The sequence below is a fragment of the Stigmatopora argus genome, chromosome 1 (genome assembly GCF_051989625.1).
Source record: "Stigmatopora argus isolate UIUO_Sarg chromosome 1, RoL_Sarg_1.0, whole genome shotgun sequence".
NCBI classification, from domain to species: Eukaryota; Metazoa; Chordata; class Actinopteri; order Syngnathiformes; family Syngnathidae; genus Stigmatopora; species Stigmatopora argus.
The window spans coordinates 18678361-18694818 of NC_135387.1; the positions used below are offsets into that span (position 1 = coordinate 18678361).

The following is a 16458-nucleotide window of genomic DNA, read 5'->3' on the forward strand; positions in this document are numbered from 1 at the left end:
GATGCAGTTCCCAGGTTCAGGTCTCTGAGGTTAGGTGTTCTAAGGTCACACTCAATTCTGTGGTTTAAAAAAATAAATAAATAACTGAGTGACACTCAGTACAGCCAGTATGAAAATGAGAGGATTAGCAGTGATCGTTCACTACAAGTCTTTTTAGTAAAAATGGATCGCTGGCTTATCACCATCATTGCTCATAAAGGAGAGAACTGTTTGAAACAGTAATGTGAACCATATGTTTTTAGGGTCTCTGTGTTTCAGTATTCAAGTTTGAGAGAATAAACTCACGTTTTAAAAGAAACATCAAACAGATCATATGGAATACAATCTTCATGAAGAATAATGCTCAATTTTCATTGTTACAGCAAAACATTGTTTTATATTATTGCAGTCAGTTGTTTTTTTATTTGTATGGTGACTAATCTCAGTAATGAAGAGCAATTAATACAAAATGAATAAATACATTCAAACAAATGAAAGATAACATTTTTTTAAAGGGTGTTTCAATTTACCAACATATTTGTTCAATTGAATATGAATTCCATTAGTTTATTCCAGGCGTGTAAACAATCCATTTTTTACCGAGGTTTTTTTAAATAAAATCTTAACACTTAATAAAGAAGAATGTTGTAGTGTAAAAGTTGTTTTTAGGGAGTTACATTACTATACATTGGCACAAGCCCACAGTCCCAACAAAAACTGTAATGGTGACCGTGTTTATCCTTTGAGCAACAAGCTTTGACGGAGAACAAAAACAACTTTGCAGAAACTCGTGAATAAACCAAAAAAATCTCAATCCTAAATCAAGGTACCGTTGTGCTAGCTTTTACACATATACAGTGTATACCATCACTCAAAAATCAATGTGTGTTATCTCCCAGTTCAGAGCCGCTCAGTCTCTTATAAAAGCGGCACCAGGAACGTACTGTCTTCCCAGACCAGATCCAGAAGCCTGACGTTATCCCAACGATCATAGTCATCAAGTACTTGATCATGAAAATGGTGAAGTCCGGCGTCAGGGGATCAACGTCTCCCGGCGGGCACGGCACGGCGAAGCGTTTGCAGGTCTGCATGCGCCACGTGCGCTCCCACCGAGGACGCAGGGCCTGCTCGTAGAAGTGGCAAGCCACCACCGTGGCGGCGGGCAGAGTGTAGAGTACGCTGAAAACGCCGATGCGCACCATCAACTTTTCCAGCTTCTGTGTCTCGGTGCCGCCGAGCTTCATGATGGTGCGGATGCGAAAGAGCGACACGAAGCCGGCCAGCAGAAAGGAGGAGCCCGCGAGGAGGTAGACAAAGAGCGGGGCTAGCACAAAGCCTCGCAGGGCATCCACGTCGTACACACCGACATAGCACACGCCAGTCAGAAGGTCGCCCTCCACCTGCCCCAGAGCCAGAACGGTGACGGTTTTCAACGCGGGTGCCGTCCACGCCACCAGGTGGAAGTATCCCGAATTGGCCTCGATGGCCTCGTGGCCCCACTTCATCCCTGCCGACAGGAACCAGGTGAGCGAGAGGATAACCCACCAAATGGGGCTGGCCATGCTAAAGAAGTAGGCCACCATAAAGAGGATGGTGCAGCCCTCTTTTTTGGTGCCCTGAATCACCAACTTGTAACCGTCCGCCTTGAACTTGTCTACGCAGACCGCTTTGTCCTCCAGCAAGAACCCGCCGATGTACACCAACGCCACCATGAAGTAGCAACCGGAGAGGAAGACCACAGGTCTTTCTGGGTAGCGAAAGCGCTGCGCATCTAACGCGTACGTGAGGACGGTGAAGAGCGTACTGACGCAGCAAAGGGCAGCCCAGACAGCCACCCAAATCCGCCCGAATTTCAGCTCCTCCTCTCGGAAATACACGAGGCCGTCGGGTGTTGAAACCTCGCAGGGGGCGCCGCAGTCCTTGGCGCCAAGGAAGCGGTAGCTGAGGTAAGCCGGCACTTTTAGCTGTGGTGGGCAGGAGAAGGGCGAGGATTCCCACGACGGGAGGGGGTCACGGCGGTCCGGCGTCGTAGCCCGCGCTGGACTGCCACCGTCGGATGTGTTCTGACCCACGCAGATCTCTCCCGCGCCGTGAATCGGGAAGTTCTCACAGCGCAATCTTTCGGGCCACTGGAACCCAAATTTATTCATCAGCGCCTCGCAGCCTCGTCTGGCCCGTTCGCACAAAGTCCGACAAGGGGGGATGGCCTGCTCCAAAACCGTGCATACGGGCGCATACATGGAGCACAGGAAGAACTTGAGGTCCTGTGAACACCGGACTTTAACCAGGGGGTAAAACTGATGAACCTCCAGACCCGCGTCTTCTTGATTGGAGTGGCCCAGCAGGTTGGGCATGATGGTCTGATTGTAGGCAATGTCGGCGCACAGCGGAATAGTGATAGCTTGGCAAAATCCGTGTTCCGGGACGGAAAACTCTTTGTGTTCTTGAGCCGAACAAGGGATGAACAAGGGTAGAACATAGCTCAATAGCCAGGGCCAGGTCCCCCACATCGCCATGGTGGTCCGGTCCAGACAAAGTAGTTTCGCCAACCGTCTCATTAAAGCTGCATTTTCTGGACTCAGACTTCAAGCTGCGCATCTCACGCAGCCTTCGCATGGAAGGTGGTCTTTGTTGCTCAATGCAGATTTCCATACTGTTTTGTTATCCTCCCTGAGTCTCAAGCTCGCTTGGTGGTCGCTTTCCAGGCCTTCCCCCCCCCCTCGCTCCACCGTGGGGGCATGAGAGGGGGGTTCTTTAGACTCAGTCTATTTTACACCAATGGGATGCTTTCTTGTCGCTGATTGGTTTCAGAAGAGGGCCTATCGGCAGCGACAGAAGCGCTGCCACCGTTGAAATGGCCTGATGAATTCTTATTTGTATGAGTTCTTATGTATAGGAGTTCAACACAAATATAATTGAGCCCCGGGCGGAGCTAACTCCGAGTTTTCCAGACGAAAAGATCCACAACAACAAATTAAACACTTCAAGATAAGATAGGCGTTCAGGAATTTTTTGAAAGGAATTGGTCGAGGCTTTTTCAGACCATGGGGGAAAAAGAACTAGATTGTGCACATATAGCACTAATATTAAAAGTTAGCCCTCAATCAATTACAAGCAGTACAATGCCACAATCGTATTCGGAGGATGGTTATAAAAATACATTTTTTCTCTACTTTTTTTTAATGTACTGGGTTAAAGTTTAATGTGGGTTTAGACAAATGTACTTTACCTCAGCCTCCAATTGGCATGTAACGATGCTAAACTTATTTACCTGCTTGTAATTGATTGAGGGCTAACTTTTAAGATTAGTGCACAATCCTTTTTTTCCCCTAAGGTCTGAAAAAGCCTCAACCAATTCCTTTCTATGACAAGCTATTGCGATCCCATTCGTTATCATTGACATGACAATTAAGCTGCTAGTAAGCGATCCAGATGAACTCTCGCGGTCTGTCGAAAGTGTTCGAAATGAGATAAAAGGAAGACAAGAGCGGCTGAATGAGAACAAAGATGTTCCGAAACCTTCGGACGTTTAATCCTTTAACACTGAAGCAAACTAAAAAAAAAAATCAGTTTGCCTAACACACTCTAAGCCACCGATGTTCCTCTTATGAACTTTTGCAGTTTTTCCAAACTTCGCCTGGCAAAATCTTCGCTGCATTCCATTTGCACAAATTTTAAGTCTCAAATGTGAATCAAAGCAAAATAGATAGCCAAGAAGCATTTAGTATTTGTTTACAACACACGACAGAAAAATGCAACATGAACTAAATATACAATACATGAATATGATTACAATCAAATGTCACTTTTCTCAATCTTCAGAGGGCAAAAATCAAAGACTAATGTTTATTTATGTTGTCATTGTTTGAATGTTTTGAATGAATTTTTGCTCGACGGATAAGATCAGAGATTAGCAGAAAAAAACAAACACATCAAATATTCACACCAAGCTTTTTACTCTTTTATCTTTCCCAACTTTGAACTACTTTCTGTCAATCAAAAGAATCAAAAGAATGGTAATGTAATCAACGCGTTCCAAGAAAAACAACTTTTTGTGCAAAGTCGCAATTTTGCAGGCAAACTTGCCTTGCGTGAAGAAAGTTTGCGAAGGAAATAATATCTCGAGCATGATTATCACATTATGTTATTTACCCAAAGAAAAGAAAAACATATTGTATAAAATTTTTTGGTCACTTGTCATCTACCAAAACAGTGTAATTAAAAATGTTTGTATATCGGATAAATTTTTCTCATTGAAATTAATTGAATACAATAATTTTGTTGTTATTTTTTTAAAAATCACTGTTTATATAAATAGAGATTAAAGAGAATGAATTAGGATTAGTAATTAGTATCTTTGTCTCACACATTGGAATGTTTGTGTCCATGCTTGCTGAGGCCAAGTGAGTGACATTTGGATTTTGCCATGCTGCTTTTATCTGCTTTCATTTTGTAATTTTAAGTTTTTGACTTCTTCTCCTGTTCAATAAAATCCCAAGAGCACATCACCAACTGACCTTCTGTTCTTTTCTACTTCACTGGAGGCACATGTGAAGCTCAAATTTAACTTGAATTGGTAAAATAATTGAACTGACTATTCCTTACAAAATCCATTTACAGCTGATATGTGTCGAAAGAGTGCACTTTTGGGGATAGTCAATTTTGGACATTTTTGTAACACTTACCTTTTTTTTCACGTTAGGTTTTTTTCAAAATATTCAAAACTTCTCCCAAAAATCTTTTTTTAGCACATGCAGCCCCGGGAAATTCTACTAGATTTCTTAGCTAACCCAATGCTGGCCAAACTAGTAAACAATCGTTAATTCAGGATAAACAAGGAAATGTTTTCTCTTCTTTTTGGAAACAGTACGATCCCCCGGCATTTCAAAGCCTATTTCTTGACATTTTCAATCAACTCTGCCTGTCCCATACTACTGTTGCCATAGGCCTTATTTGTCTCACAGTGTTTTGATTTTTTTTTCCTGACTGACATTTTACTAATATGGAAATACGGGCTTGGCAACATTCAACAGGCTTTTTTTCCCTTCCACATTAATGAGATTAATTATTCAAAACTCTTGGGGACAGAACTGAGCAGCTGCTAATAGATTCTAACAGACGCTAAGAGACCAAATGAATCAAATTAAAATTGTTGTCGTCATTTTCATTCAGTTCAGAAAATGTTAATAAAAATCCTGCCAATCATTTTGTCTTTAACATGTAGGGGGCAAATTTGACCCATTTTGAGAAAATACCTGAAAGCAAAGTAATTATTGCACAGACTAAACACAAGATAAAGAACATTTTAGCTTTCCAAACAGGCGCCTTTCCTAACCCTAATGTCCATGCACAACTGTACAACTACTTTCCCTTTATAATGAAACCTGACATTGTATTTAATCATTCATTCATTTATTGCAGGTCAAATAGCCTAGTATCACACTTGGAATTAATTAATCATTATCGGCCGCCCGATGTTGGAGTGGTTCTTTTGCTTTGGTTGTCTGTCTGTTTGGTTGTCCCTACGACTAACTGGCGACCAGTCTAGGGTGCAGTCCGTCCAAAGTCTGCTGGGATATGCTCAAGCACCACATGATCCTGACAAGATCAGCGGTTATGAGAATGAACAAATGAAAATATTTACGGTTCATAATTTGGTTTACACTCAATTCTAAGTTTAAGCTCGGCCTGGGTCAAAATTGACCCATACATAGAAAATGATCAAGGCCACCTGATTGCTCATCATTTTAGACAGAATGACGATGTCACCAAAATTTGGCAGCAGGTAGAAATGAAGGTCGGACTCGGCTGCGAGGATTAAAGGCGTCGCGGAACTCTGACTCCAGTTGGACGCCAGGGACTTTGAAGATGGACATAGCTGTGATAAAACAAGAGAATTTCAAGGCATGAAAAAAGATTCCTAAGACTGGGTGCATGATGATGGTGGTTCTTACTGTCTATCAGGTGCATGACGGCTGGTGGCAGAGTGTTAAAATAGGGGTGTCGCATGGCATCTGGTGCTGAGATCCGGTCCGCAGGCGCCAACGTCAGCATTTTCTGAACAAGGTCTTCAGTTTTGTCTGGGAGTCGACTCAACCTGATCCAGATCAATCAATTCTGCTTAGATAAATGTCACTGGAATGCGAATGTGGGATTTCATTATTTTTTCACAACTCACCTTTTCCACACAGAATGAATCCGCTTTGGTTTAGATGGAAGAGACCAATCTGGAACAAGAACATTAAAACGAATATTTTCTCCCCAAAAAAGTTAGTGTTGCATGATGATTTCCTACGACTGAAATGGAAATCGCATTTTCGAGAATATATCCACACTTTTGTAATTAAATTTTTTTTCTCAATTTGGGCCAACATAAAAAGTTGTATTTGCGAACAACAATTAGCAAGTGATTGGGACAACCTGGCCCCTAAAGGTTCTGATCCCTCATTTTCCAACCACTTTCAATTTGAGGGCACCTTCTAGTGGAGAATAATTCCACTACATGTGTCAGAACTGTATCATGAAAGGAAAATACTATAATACAGTATATATTGTTGGTGTCCAACCATTTATGTCTGAGGGTGTTGAGGGATTCAAACTTTAAACAATTTCCTTCTCAGTTTCTTAGACAAGCCAAGTCGGGGATCAAGTCCAAAATTCAACAATTGACGAATCATAAATAAATAAAAAAAACTTTAAATTGAAGCACTGGAAAGCGTGATATCACTGTAATAATGGTAATAACCAGGACTTAATTTTTCTAATTTTATTTTATTCGGCATATTTAACCTCACTCACAGTCTGTAGAAGGTCCTCACCTTGTGGACTTCCTGTGTGTGGCTCCAGTTTTTTACCTAGGTCTACAATGTCTTCTGTGTCTGTGCTTGCTACTGTCTTGCTACTGCAACCAAGGGAATTTCCCGAATACGGGATGAAATAATCTAATCTAATCAAATAATGGTAATTGCCTTCCTTAAACAGATCAGATCTTAGCAAGCAAACCTGCCAGATTCGATATGGGCGACATGGTAACTTATCGCCGCAATAGGCCAACCCACTCAAGTCCATGTCTTTAAATATACAGTATGTCTATGGGCAGAAAATTGATATAACAAGGTGAGACTGACCAGTTTGGTAATTAGGCAGGCGGGTCACTCCAGGCCAGTTATCCTCTGATGGGATTCCAAGCACCTGCAGGGAGACAGAGTGACTAACATGCATCTGTGAGGGTGTAGCAGATTAAAATGATTTTGACATTTTTTTAAAATAATTTTTATTCAAAGAGGAATGTTTTTAATGGTACAAACCATCCAAATTTTCACCAGTTGGTCAAAGACATCGGTGACTCCTGGAAATGCTGGCGAACCTTGCAGCATCTCTACGAAGATGCAACCGGCCCCCCTGGACAAAAATGCTTGTATGTTACAAATGGCTATCTTAACCATAAACTTCACTCAGGTTCTCAAATCACTGGTTCCCACTAAACGTCTATTTAGAGGAAAAGATGTCTTTAGGTCAGGTTATTACTTTGGTTAGGTCAAATCACATGGCTTAGAAATGTCCATTTATAAGCCACTTATAATCATTGTATATTTCTTGTGTTTCTGACCAGGACTGACCAAATATCCAAAGCGGTGGAATAATCTGTAGAACCCAGCAGGACATCGGGAGGGCGGTACCACAATGTCACCACATCCGAGGAAAAACTCTGACAGGGCACGGATTTGGAACGGGCCAGACCTGCTCGTGGAACCAAAAAGTGGCTCGGAATCACAGTGAAATGGAGAGGGGCGACCAAAGAACCAACCAAAATCGGCCAGTTTGAGTTCGCCTAAATAGCTGATGAGTAGGTTTTGAGGCTTCAGGTCTCGATGGAGGATCCGGCGGTCATGGATGAAAGTGAGACCGCGGAGCAGCTGGAACATAAACACCTGCCAGGAAGAAATAATGTCCACTTTATTTGATCTTGGATAGTTTTCCCCACCAGCATCCGGGATATAACGTTTAGGTTTAAAAACAAAACAAAAAAAATACATATATAATCTGTCATACCCGGACATTGTGAGAGTGGAGACCTCCGGGATGCTGGTCCATGTACTGGGCCAGGTCAGTTTGCTGCAATGACACACGTGAACAAATGACGTGACCTGGTGCACGCCGCAACTTCGATACAATGCCTCCCAGGGCATCTCACCATGTATTCAAAGACGAAGGTGAGCGAATCTCTGGCATGGATGATGTCATGCAGGAGGACGATGTTGGCGTGCTTCAGGCCTTTGAGCAGTGAGGCTGCACACAGCCACACACAGAAAAAGGCTTCTATTGTCACATTGTCAATGAACCCACAAAATTTGACACTGGCACTGACATTCACTAGACCTGTCACAAGTGCTATTGGATGCATATATTTACATATAATCTCTAAAAATACACTGAGGTCACTTATTTCAGTTTTGCAGTAGACTAAAAACATTTGGCTTTACAACAGACAATGTCTTATCTTTAATTGTAAGCTGAAGTGCAAGCCATTTGGTAACTTTTCAATATGAATCTGTTCACAAATCTGAGTAACCCGAACTTCCTGCTCTTTTTTTAATGCCATTTATACTTATTATCACATGTCTATTAGAATGCACGTGTGTATAACCAACTGCACCTGTAAGATGTCTAATTTCTGTGTTTAAACATTTTCTCCATTAACAGATAACAGAAGAAATTCCTAATTTGCACAATGAAATCCTTTGGGCAAGTATCTTTCATGTGAATTATGTAAATGACGGACTGGATATACGTTACTACAACATTTGTTTTCACGGAAAATCTTTTTAGGCTGTGATTCAAACACACGATCCAAAAAATCTCCCTACATTCTGCCAGTATGTGAACCGTTATTCATTTATATCACTGTGGTTGTCTATGTTTTGTCTATGCTGCGGTGGCAAGTGAATTCTAGTCTAATCTATCCTGTTAAGTATCATGAATATCTAAAGATTTCTGTCAAAATTTCAGGCTGATCTATGTGGGTGTGTGAGGATGTGGATTTTCACCTTCTCTGATGGCAGTGAATGGGATGCCTTCCTCTGTCTTTGTCTGGATCACCTTCAGCGCCACCAGCTGTCCGTTGATCCTCCAGATGAACCAAAGAATAATGAGAATCCAAATCTTGACTTCATTTACTTTTCTGACATTCGACATTCCTGACTTTCCATTGCACATTCTTCTATCTGCTTTGTAAAACTATACGTTTTTCAGCCCCAACAGATGACGGAATGAGGTAACAAATATAGAGAGAGATGCACTATAAACCAGCACAGCCCAGAGCTTGAACCGTCTCATGATGAATTAGTTCCGGTTCCGGTGCACCCCTACTATAACATGACATACACACATATATAGGTTTTGAATCTGTCCCATGACTCAACACACTCAGCGCAAAATGGATCCGACGGATAGATAATGGCAGACAACGAGTCAAATGAGGTTTAAGTGAAGAGTACTTCATAAATCACCTTAAAATTTGACACCCAGCATGTGACCTCTGACCTGCTGATGCCTTTATAAACAGACGCGTATGAGCCTTCACCAAGCTTCTCCAGGCTCACGTACGAGTTGGCCGTTCCAAACTGTAGACCTGGTTTCTGATCACACATACATAATCGTAGGACGGGACTATTTTTCAGTGGTGCCTCTAAACGTCACCTGAGATGTGCGATTGACGATGGATTTCAGCTGACCCATATGAAGGGGTCCTGGCAGTTGTTCTGGCTCCAAGGGTCGCTGTTACTGCGGCTTCGCTGCACCCGCAGACGTCGCATCTGCAGCGTGTGGAACCAGTGAGGCTGCGGCCCAGAAGCCTCTGGATCCACCTGGGCCAGTCCCGATGCAAAGATGAAAAACAAATTAGGTCCAACCATCCATCCAAAGATATAATGCAAAAGTTGAGACATTATATCACCTTGGCTTCAAAACAACAACAACAACAAACTAAAGCCAAAAAAGTCTAGAAAATCCCAACCAATTCAGGGAGTCGCCTGCCTGTTACCCATAGTTGTCTGGGATAGGCTCCAGCACTCCCTGCGACCTTCGTGAGGATAAGCGGTAAAGAAAATGAATGTAAATACTGAAATTCCAGATAATGGAGAGGCATTGTTTGACTACCTCCATCTAGTGTTGAAGCTGAAAAATTGAACAAAATGTAGACTGAATTTAAGATTTTTTTGGCAGCCATATTCAATGATATTTTCATAATTTGCTGCAGTGGGTAGCAGGCCGCAATTAGGACAACCCTACAAAAGCGTATTATAAAAAAAGATAACTTTTCATGGAAATGAAGGAGGCTTAAAAGAAATTCACTTGGAATTGGAAGTAGTTTCATGGAAAACTTGTCATACTTAAATATTACAAGAAATATTAAATTAGTCATTACGTACATGTAAAAAACCACAAAAAAAGACATTATGTTTTTTGAGAAACTACTGCAACTATTATTTTCTCCCCAAAATTTGACATTGAGTAAAGTTTGATCAGATACCTCAGCACCCGGCAGCGAAGAAGAACTCTTGCACTTCATGACGGCCCTTTCCTCCATTGGTAGTACCTCCACCTGATCCTCCTCCTCCTCCTCTTCTTCCTGGGCCTCCTCTGTTCTTCTCCACCCCTCGTCCTCCTCTACCTGGCCACAGAAGCACCTCCTCATCCAGCGGGACAAGTTGTCCATCGCTCCCGCTGCTGCTTCTCTCTGCTGCTCATATGACCACCGTGTTGTCTGGAAGAGAGCAAACATGGTCTCATGACTACTTCTACACTCTCCCTTTCCTTCCCCCCCAGGCCTGAGAACAAGAGTGTCATTCAACATGCGGGACATTGCTGTTGTCCGGTGGGCACATTCTAGAACTACCCTGAGTTACACCATGAAATACACATTTCTTGTCCAACTATGGGGAGTAATGGGGTAAAAAAAAATACTTGAGAAATTGTATTGCACTATTATTGATTCTAATCTAGCTATCTGCAGCTAAGATATTTTTTTCTGTGATTAATGGAATTGAATGCGTTTATTGTCATTATACAAGTATAGAAATGAGATTAAAAGCTTCACTATGAAGTGGACAAATAAATAATAAATAAACAATAATAAACAAATAATCAATAAGTAATAAATCATATTTGTACCACCTATATTTGGAAACAAGCATCACTTGGAGCTTGTCTATAAATTAAAATGCAAATTTTAGTTGTCTATATGTGGGCTTACACGATATTAGGGGAATTGTGTTTTTGGAGCCGAAGGGTTGAGGTTTAAATATGGACAGCAGGGGGCAGTATGACTACAGCAAACCAGCTCTATCGGTTTGTTCAGGCGTCTGAATTGAATTTAACGCAAAACCGTTGATAGTAGGAACCTTAGGGGTGCTAAGGGTGGGGCCATACCCAGTCCCTGGGTTCTAGCCGTCCTGGTTCGAAGGGGCGTGGCTTAAAAAACAAAAACATAAGATAATTTGTTAAGCAATAATTGTATTTTCCAGTGTTTAAAATACCTCATGGCCTTCTCATGGTTAGGTGGGTGTTAACAGGGTCACATCCATTACGAGGGGGGGCCTCCAGGTTTAAAAGTCACTGGGGCCAATTAGGTAAAAGGTTGAATGTCACTGCACTCGGACTCTACAAAATTGTTCCTCCACTAGAATGATTAGTTTTGTTTTTACTATAACATTGGATTAACAATGAAACAAAAATAAAGGCGATTATTTCTTCATAATGAAACACCAAAACAGCCTAAACGATTAGTTGACCATAGTTTAACTCAAGAAATCAATTTTAATTGGGAGGGTTCAGCATTACATGAGCGTGTTACAGTGCCACTGACAGGTATAAACATCTCATTTGTTTTCGATCGGAGGCCTGGGAAAAAATCATTCGAACGTTGCTGCATTTTTTATCGATATTTTACTGATTGGCTGCCGGTGACAGCACGGCACGTCGAATCTATTTGAAGTGAATTTGTTCGTTCGCTGTCGATTCTCCCATTTCAAATGTGTCGGATGTCTACCAATGATAAACAAATTTAAATTGAAAGCAAAAGGACGAAAAGGGCAAGACGATTAGACGTCCATCATCGTCAATGGTAGTAGAAAAGAATTCACGGTCATTGGCTTGCTTAGAGCGGCGCTAGGGCGGAAATAGTTTGGCGTCCTCGACGGTCCACTGTGACAGCCCTTGGCAACGAGATGAGAAACGAGGCAGCGGCGGGGACGTAATTGGACGATGGGAGGATGAGGCGCTGATGGTGGGGGGCGAAGAAGGACAGGAGGATGGCAGACAAAGGCAGCGGGCGACGGAGCGAGTAGACGGGTGGGGGAGGTTGCCGTTGAGGGAGGGACAGGCCAAGGGAGGGAGCCTTCCGTCTCTCTCATTTCTCCTCCAGCCAATTTTAACAACGTGGCGTTTGCACAAAAACACACAAGCAATTAGAGACGTGCAGCCACTAAAATTTTCCACAAAGTCAAAATTGGTCAAACTGCTCGTCTAAATGGGAAACGACAAACTTCTATCAGGCCACATTGAGGGGAAAACTAGTACAATTATGGATATATGGCGGGTTACAATATTGAGGCCGACATTTTTAGTGAATTGCTTGACAAGTACATGTTTTCCCCCTCCAAAAAATCTATTTTATGAGTGAAAGGTGACATTTGTAGAAAACAAACCATAATCTGAGGTCGTTGCTGTCATTCTTAAGGCTTATTCCATTGTTCGCAGTTCGCCTCAGATGGTTCTCTGCATGAAGTCTGCTTGTGCTTCCGGACTTCAAGTGCACGTCAACCTTTGTGGCTTGTATAATGACAATAAAAGCATTCAATTCATTTTTAATTCAAATTTACATGGAAAGGCAACTGGCACTACCCAGCGGTGGGTCATTGCGCTCCTTCTCGGCCAAATGAGAGAACGAAGGATCGCGTTGGCGTATTTAATTTAGTAAGTGAGAAAATGGCCTCCGTCAATTTTTTGAAAATACTTTAGTAAGAGTAGACACGAGTAAAGTAAAACCTTAACTTGGTCATCATTTCTACATAGCCTGCATCCTTGGGATAAGTTGGAGGGTCTTTAAGGGACCCATTTGGTCACATAAATTCAATATGCTACACCTTCCACTAGGCAAACTACACTAAAAACCCCAAAACGATGGTACCATACACCCCGGGTGGGAAAACTATTCCACAAAGGGCCGCAATGGGTGCAGGTTTTCATTCAATCCATAAAGAGGACACCTTTTCACCAATCTGGTGTCCTATAATTACAATCACTGGATTGCAGTCATTTGCTTCTTGTTTTCTGCAGAAATCTCATTGGTTAAAGTGTTGATAGGTTTATCCTTAGGTATTTCCAAATTCACCTTTCAATAAAAGAGGCATCTGAAGTCACATCTTTTAATTCTTGCAAGAAGAGAATACATCCACCTGCCTGTCCGGTCAAGATTATTCCAATAACTCGATGTCTCTCTCGCTAACGTATTCATAAGATTTTAACACCGTGCCCCACAGAAGTCTAAACATTTTTAGAGTCTCATAACAATTTATCTCAGTTCTCAAAACAATTGTAGGTCTGTCGAATCTTCCCAAGAGAGTTTTGATGTGAACCATCCTGAGAAGATGATGCTTCCCAAAATAATCCACAGGTCTTGTTGTGAGCCATCCTGAGAAGCCGATGCTTCCCAAAGCAATCCACCGTTCGATGTGAACTATCTTTGATGCTTCCCAAAACAATTCAGTTCCCGAGAGCGCTTGTTGTGTACCATCTTCATGCTTTCCAAAACAATCCACATTTCGATGTGAACCATCTTGATGCCCAAAGCAATTCACAGTCCTCTTGATGCAAACCACAGTCATTACTTTTGCAAGAGATGTATTAAAATGCCCTTAGTATTAGTCAATAACTCTTCGTTGCAAGCACATATATAATATAATAATATTGATACACATTTATAATAATGATAAATCTAACAAGTGTCTTTGCTAGATCGGTTGCAACAAAAACCCACAGCAGCCCTCGAGGACCGGTTTGCCCGCCCCTGCCATACACGTATGCCCACCACCATGTTCTTGTGTTTGGCAGATGTAAAGCGCCTGGTTGAACATAGCATCCGTAAGGCAAACACATGCAATTGGCTCGTACTCTGATATAGGCAAAAAAAACCAAATGGTCGCATTAAAACTGATTATTAAAGGTTTTCTTTGACTTAAAGGAATTATTTTTGGGCCATTTTAAAAAGCCAAGAGGAGAAGACGTCGACTAATATGCGATCAGTGTTCCTACACAAAGCAGGCAAGCCACTACAAACAGCTGCCAGAAAAGCGGAGGTAAACAAACACCGCTAGCAAGTGCAGAGTACGGATGAGGCACTGCTCCAACTAAACAGATTGTGCATGCTTGAATCATCCGCACGAGTCAAACAAGGAGAAAAACTAAGGCTATTAAGTGTCCAAGTTGCTATCATGGTTGAAGTTCATTCTGAAATGTGTGACGTTGCACTTAATACAATGAATGGAGTAGGTAAAACAGCAACGGCATACTATATACTGTCTAGATACATAGTACATACGATACATTAAAGCTAACAAAATAAAACATTTAAACTTACAAACGTTGTTGGATTAATTATGTAACTGCATATCATTTTTTTTTTATAGCAAACGCTCCTTTTCCCTAAGCGTGTTCAGGTCAATTCACTGTATAGAGAAATGCAAAGATGAGCAGACAGACTATAACTGGGGCGATTGATTGATGGTAAATTGAACTTAATTCATTCTGAATGACTTTTATTCGAATTACATTTGAAATACTACCATCTCAGAGTGAGACATAATTTGAAATATGACCTCAGTGCTTAATCATAGTTAGTACATTGGGATAGATAGTCTATACCAACAATCTCGAGTTTTGGGACTTCACCAGTCAGTTGAAGGAGAAACTCATGACCAAAGGTGTACAATGCATTCTGTTGCAAGTTTAGGGGTGCATTGAGCGTCAATTGCTGTACATCCGCACGTTATTATTGCAATGTAGACTTAGAAATGTACCATATCAAGTTTGGAGTAAGGTTCACGCGTACTAGTTAAGATTTTTTTGTTGTTGTTGTAGATATTAGTCGTTTAAATTCATTCATTCTGAACCGCTTTAACCTCATAATTCTCGCTACATTCCAGAATTTTCAAATGTGTGAGCAATCGAACTGAAAATGAAGTTAAAATGAATATATCTATTGAGATTTACCTCTTCCAAAAGACTTCCTCCAGGTCCATCAAGGAGATCCCGACGCATTCCAGTCAGACTTGTGTCAAAACTCAGAAAACAAAGAAAAAAACATAAGAAATGTATTTCTTAAGCCACTCAAATGAATCAGAGTGGCAAAAATATTAGTGTGTAGGTAAAGGAGGAGGCAAACGTTTGGCAGCTCAGTAAACGTATGTACACACGCACGTAGAACACATAACTTAACAACTTAAAACTATGTTACGGCAATTGCCTTTGACGACCTTTCATCATTTTCCTTAAATGCGCAATGCATTTGTCGCCAAGCTGGGCGACAGCAGGACTCGCAAACACTTTGATAACAGAGCACGCTTCTTTTCATCCTCACCATGAATAACTTTCTTGGGACCTGTGTTAAAAAACAAACAATAAAGTTCAATTAAGCACACTAATTAACAAACAATATAGAACTATGTGAAGAATGGGGGTCAAAGGCACATTAATCAGGAATTCACCACTGGAAGAGAGTTTGCGTTTCGTAACTTGAATTTCTTTAACCTCAACATTTCGTATGCAGAGAGGTTCGTAAGTAAAGGTACCACTGTACATCTAAATCTGAGGTTTGATGTTCAAGACACGTTTTTATCGGCTATTCTGGGGAAACATGAGAATTTTCTTAAATTTGAACATCAGATGAATGTTCAAAATCTTTGTGCTAGATGAATGCGACTGCGTTTATCTCTGGCCTCCAAGCACGAAACGCTGAAAAATAACGATGCTGCCTGGTTGGTTTAACCGTCGAGCGGACGACGGGGAGCCAGAGGAGCAGAATTAGCCGTTGCGCTTGATGAAGGGAAAGCCCCGTTGATGTCACGTCTCTTCCGCCTCACGTCTCGCTGCCGTCAGGACGTGTGAAGGAAGTAGGGGAAGGTTTTAATTGATTTCCTAATTTTCCTCATGAAAGAGCCAGCGGGTCAGCTGAGAGCAGGAGGGAGCGAGAAAGCAACCGCCTGAGAAGGAAAGAGAAACCAGCGTTAAAAGCTTTACCAATGAAGCATGAAAATGTGGTTATGCGCGCGCGTGTGTGTGTGTGTGTGTGACCTTGTCTTGGTGGTACGTGTGACCATGCATGTCTAAAAGTGTGCGTGTGTGCGAAAATGAAAAAGGGAACCTTGAAACCGTCTTACTTCCCTCCTCCATGTTTTTCTGGCTCTTTCTAATTTAAACACC

At 41.8% G+C, this 16458-nt stretch overlaps 2 protein-coding genes across 4 annotated transcripts; both read right to left on the bottom strand.

Moving 5' to 3' along the window:
* Positions 1-503: 503 nt before the first annotated feature.
* Positions 504-2608, bottom strand: LOC144070009 (frizzled-2-like). The gene has a single exon (XM_077594850.1). It carries the CDS (start codon positions 2535-2537, stop codon positions 858-860), a length of 1680 nt encoding a protein of 559 aa, XP_077450976.1. The 5' UTR covers positions 2538-2608; the 3' UTR covers positions 504-857.
* Positions 2609-4969: 2361 nt separating this feature from the next.
* Positions 4970-15745, bottom strand: cdk15 (cyclin-dependent kinase 15). 3 transcript variants are annotated; one of them, XM_077606388.1, is made up of 15 exons: positions 15617-15745; positions 15250-15319; positions 10511-10744; positions 9714-9845; positions 9523-9617; positions 9027-9106; positions 8174-8268; positions 8032-8094; positions 7787-7910; positions 7599-7719; positions 7287-7380; positions 7107-7170; positions 6158-6206; positions 5934-6076; positions 4970-5857 (listed from the first exon to the last, which is right to left on the bottom strand). In XM_077606388.1, exons 2-15 carry the CDS (start codon positions 15295-15297, stop codon positions 5745-5747), a joined length of 1455 nt encoding a protein of 484 aa, XP_077462514.1. In that variant the 5' UTR covers positions 15298-15319; positions 15617-15745; the 3' UTR covers positions 4970-5744. The 3 variants fall into 3 exon arrangements, with proteins under 3 accessions (XP_077462514.1, XP_077462515.1, XP_077462513.1); XM_077606389.1 differs by lacking the exon at positions 15617-15745 and adding an exon at positions 12687-12810 and having other exon boundaries at positions 15250-15385; XM_077606387.1 differs by lacking the exon at positions 15617-15745 and having other exon boundaries at positions 15250-15399.
* Positions 15746-16458: the final 713 nt, after the last annotated feature.

What these genes read in the sequence shown, in the direction of transcription:
- LOC144070009 (XM_077594850.1), bottom strand. Translation starts at nt 2,537, where the DNA reads ATGAGACGGTTGGCGAAACTACTTTGTCTGGACCGGACCACCATGGCG.
- cdk15 (XM_077606388.1), bottom strand. Translation starts at nt 15,297, where the DNA reads ATGCGTCGGGATCTCCTTGATGGACCTGGAGGAAGTCTTTTGGAAGAG. An exon ending in ACTCAAACTGGCCGATTTTG is followed by an intron (nt 7,720 to 7,786) that starts GTTGGTTCTTTG and finishes TTCCACGAGCAG; the next exon opens with GTCTGGCCCGTTCCAAATCC. An exon ending in ATTCATTCTGTGTGGAAAAG is followed by an intron (nt 6,077 to 6,157) that starts GTGAGTTGTGAA and finishes GATCTGGATCAG; the next exon opens with GTTGAGTCGACTCCCAGACA.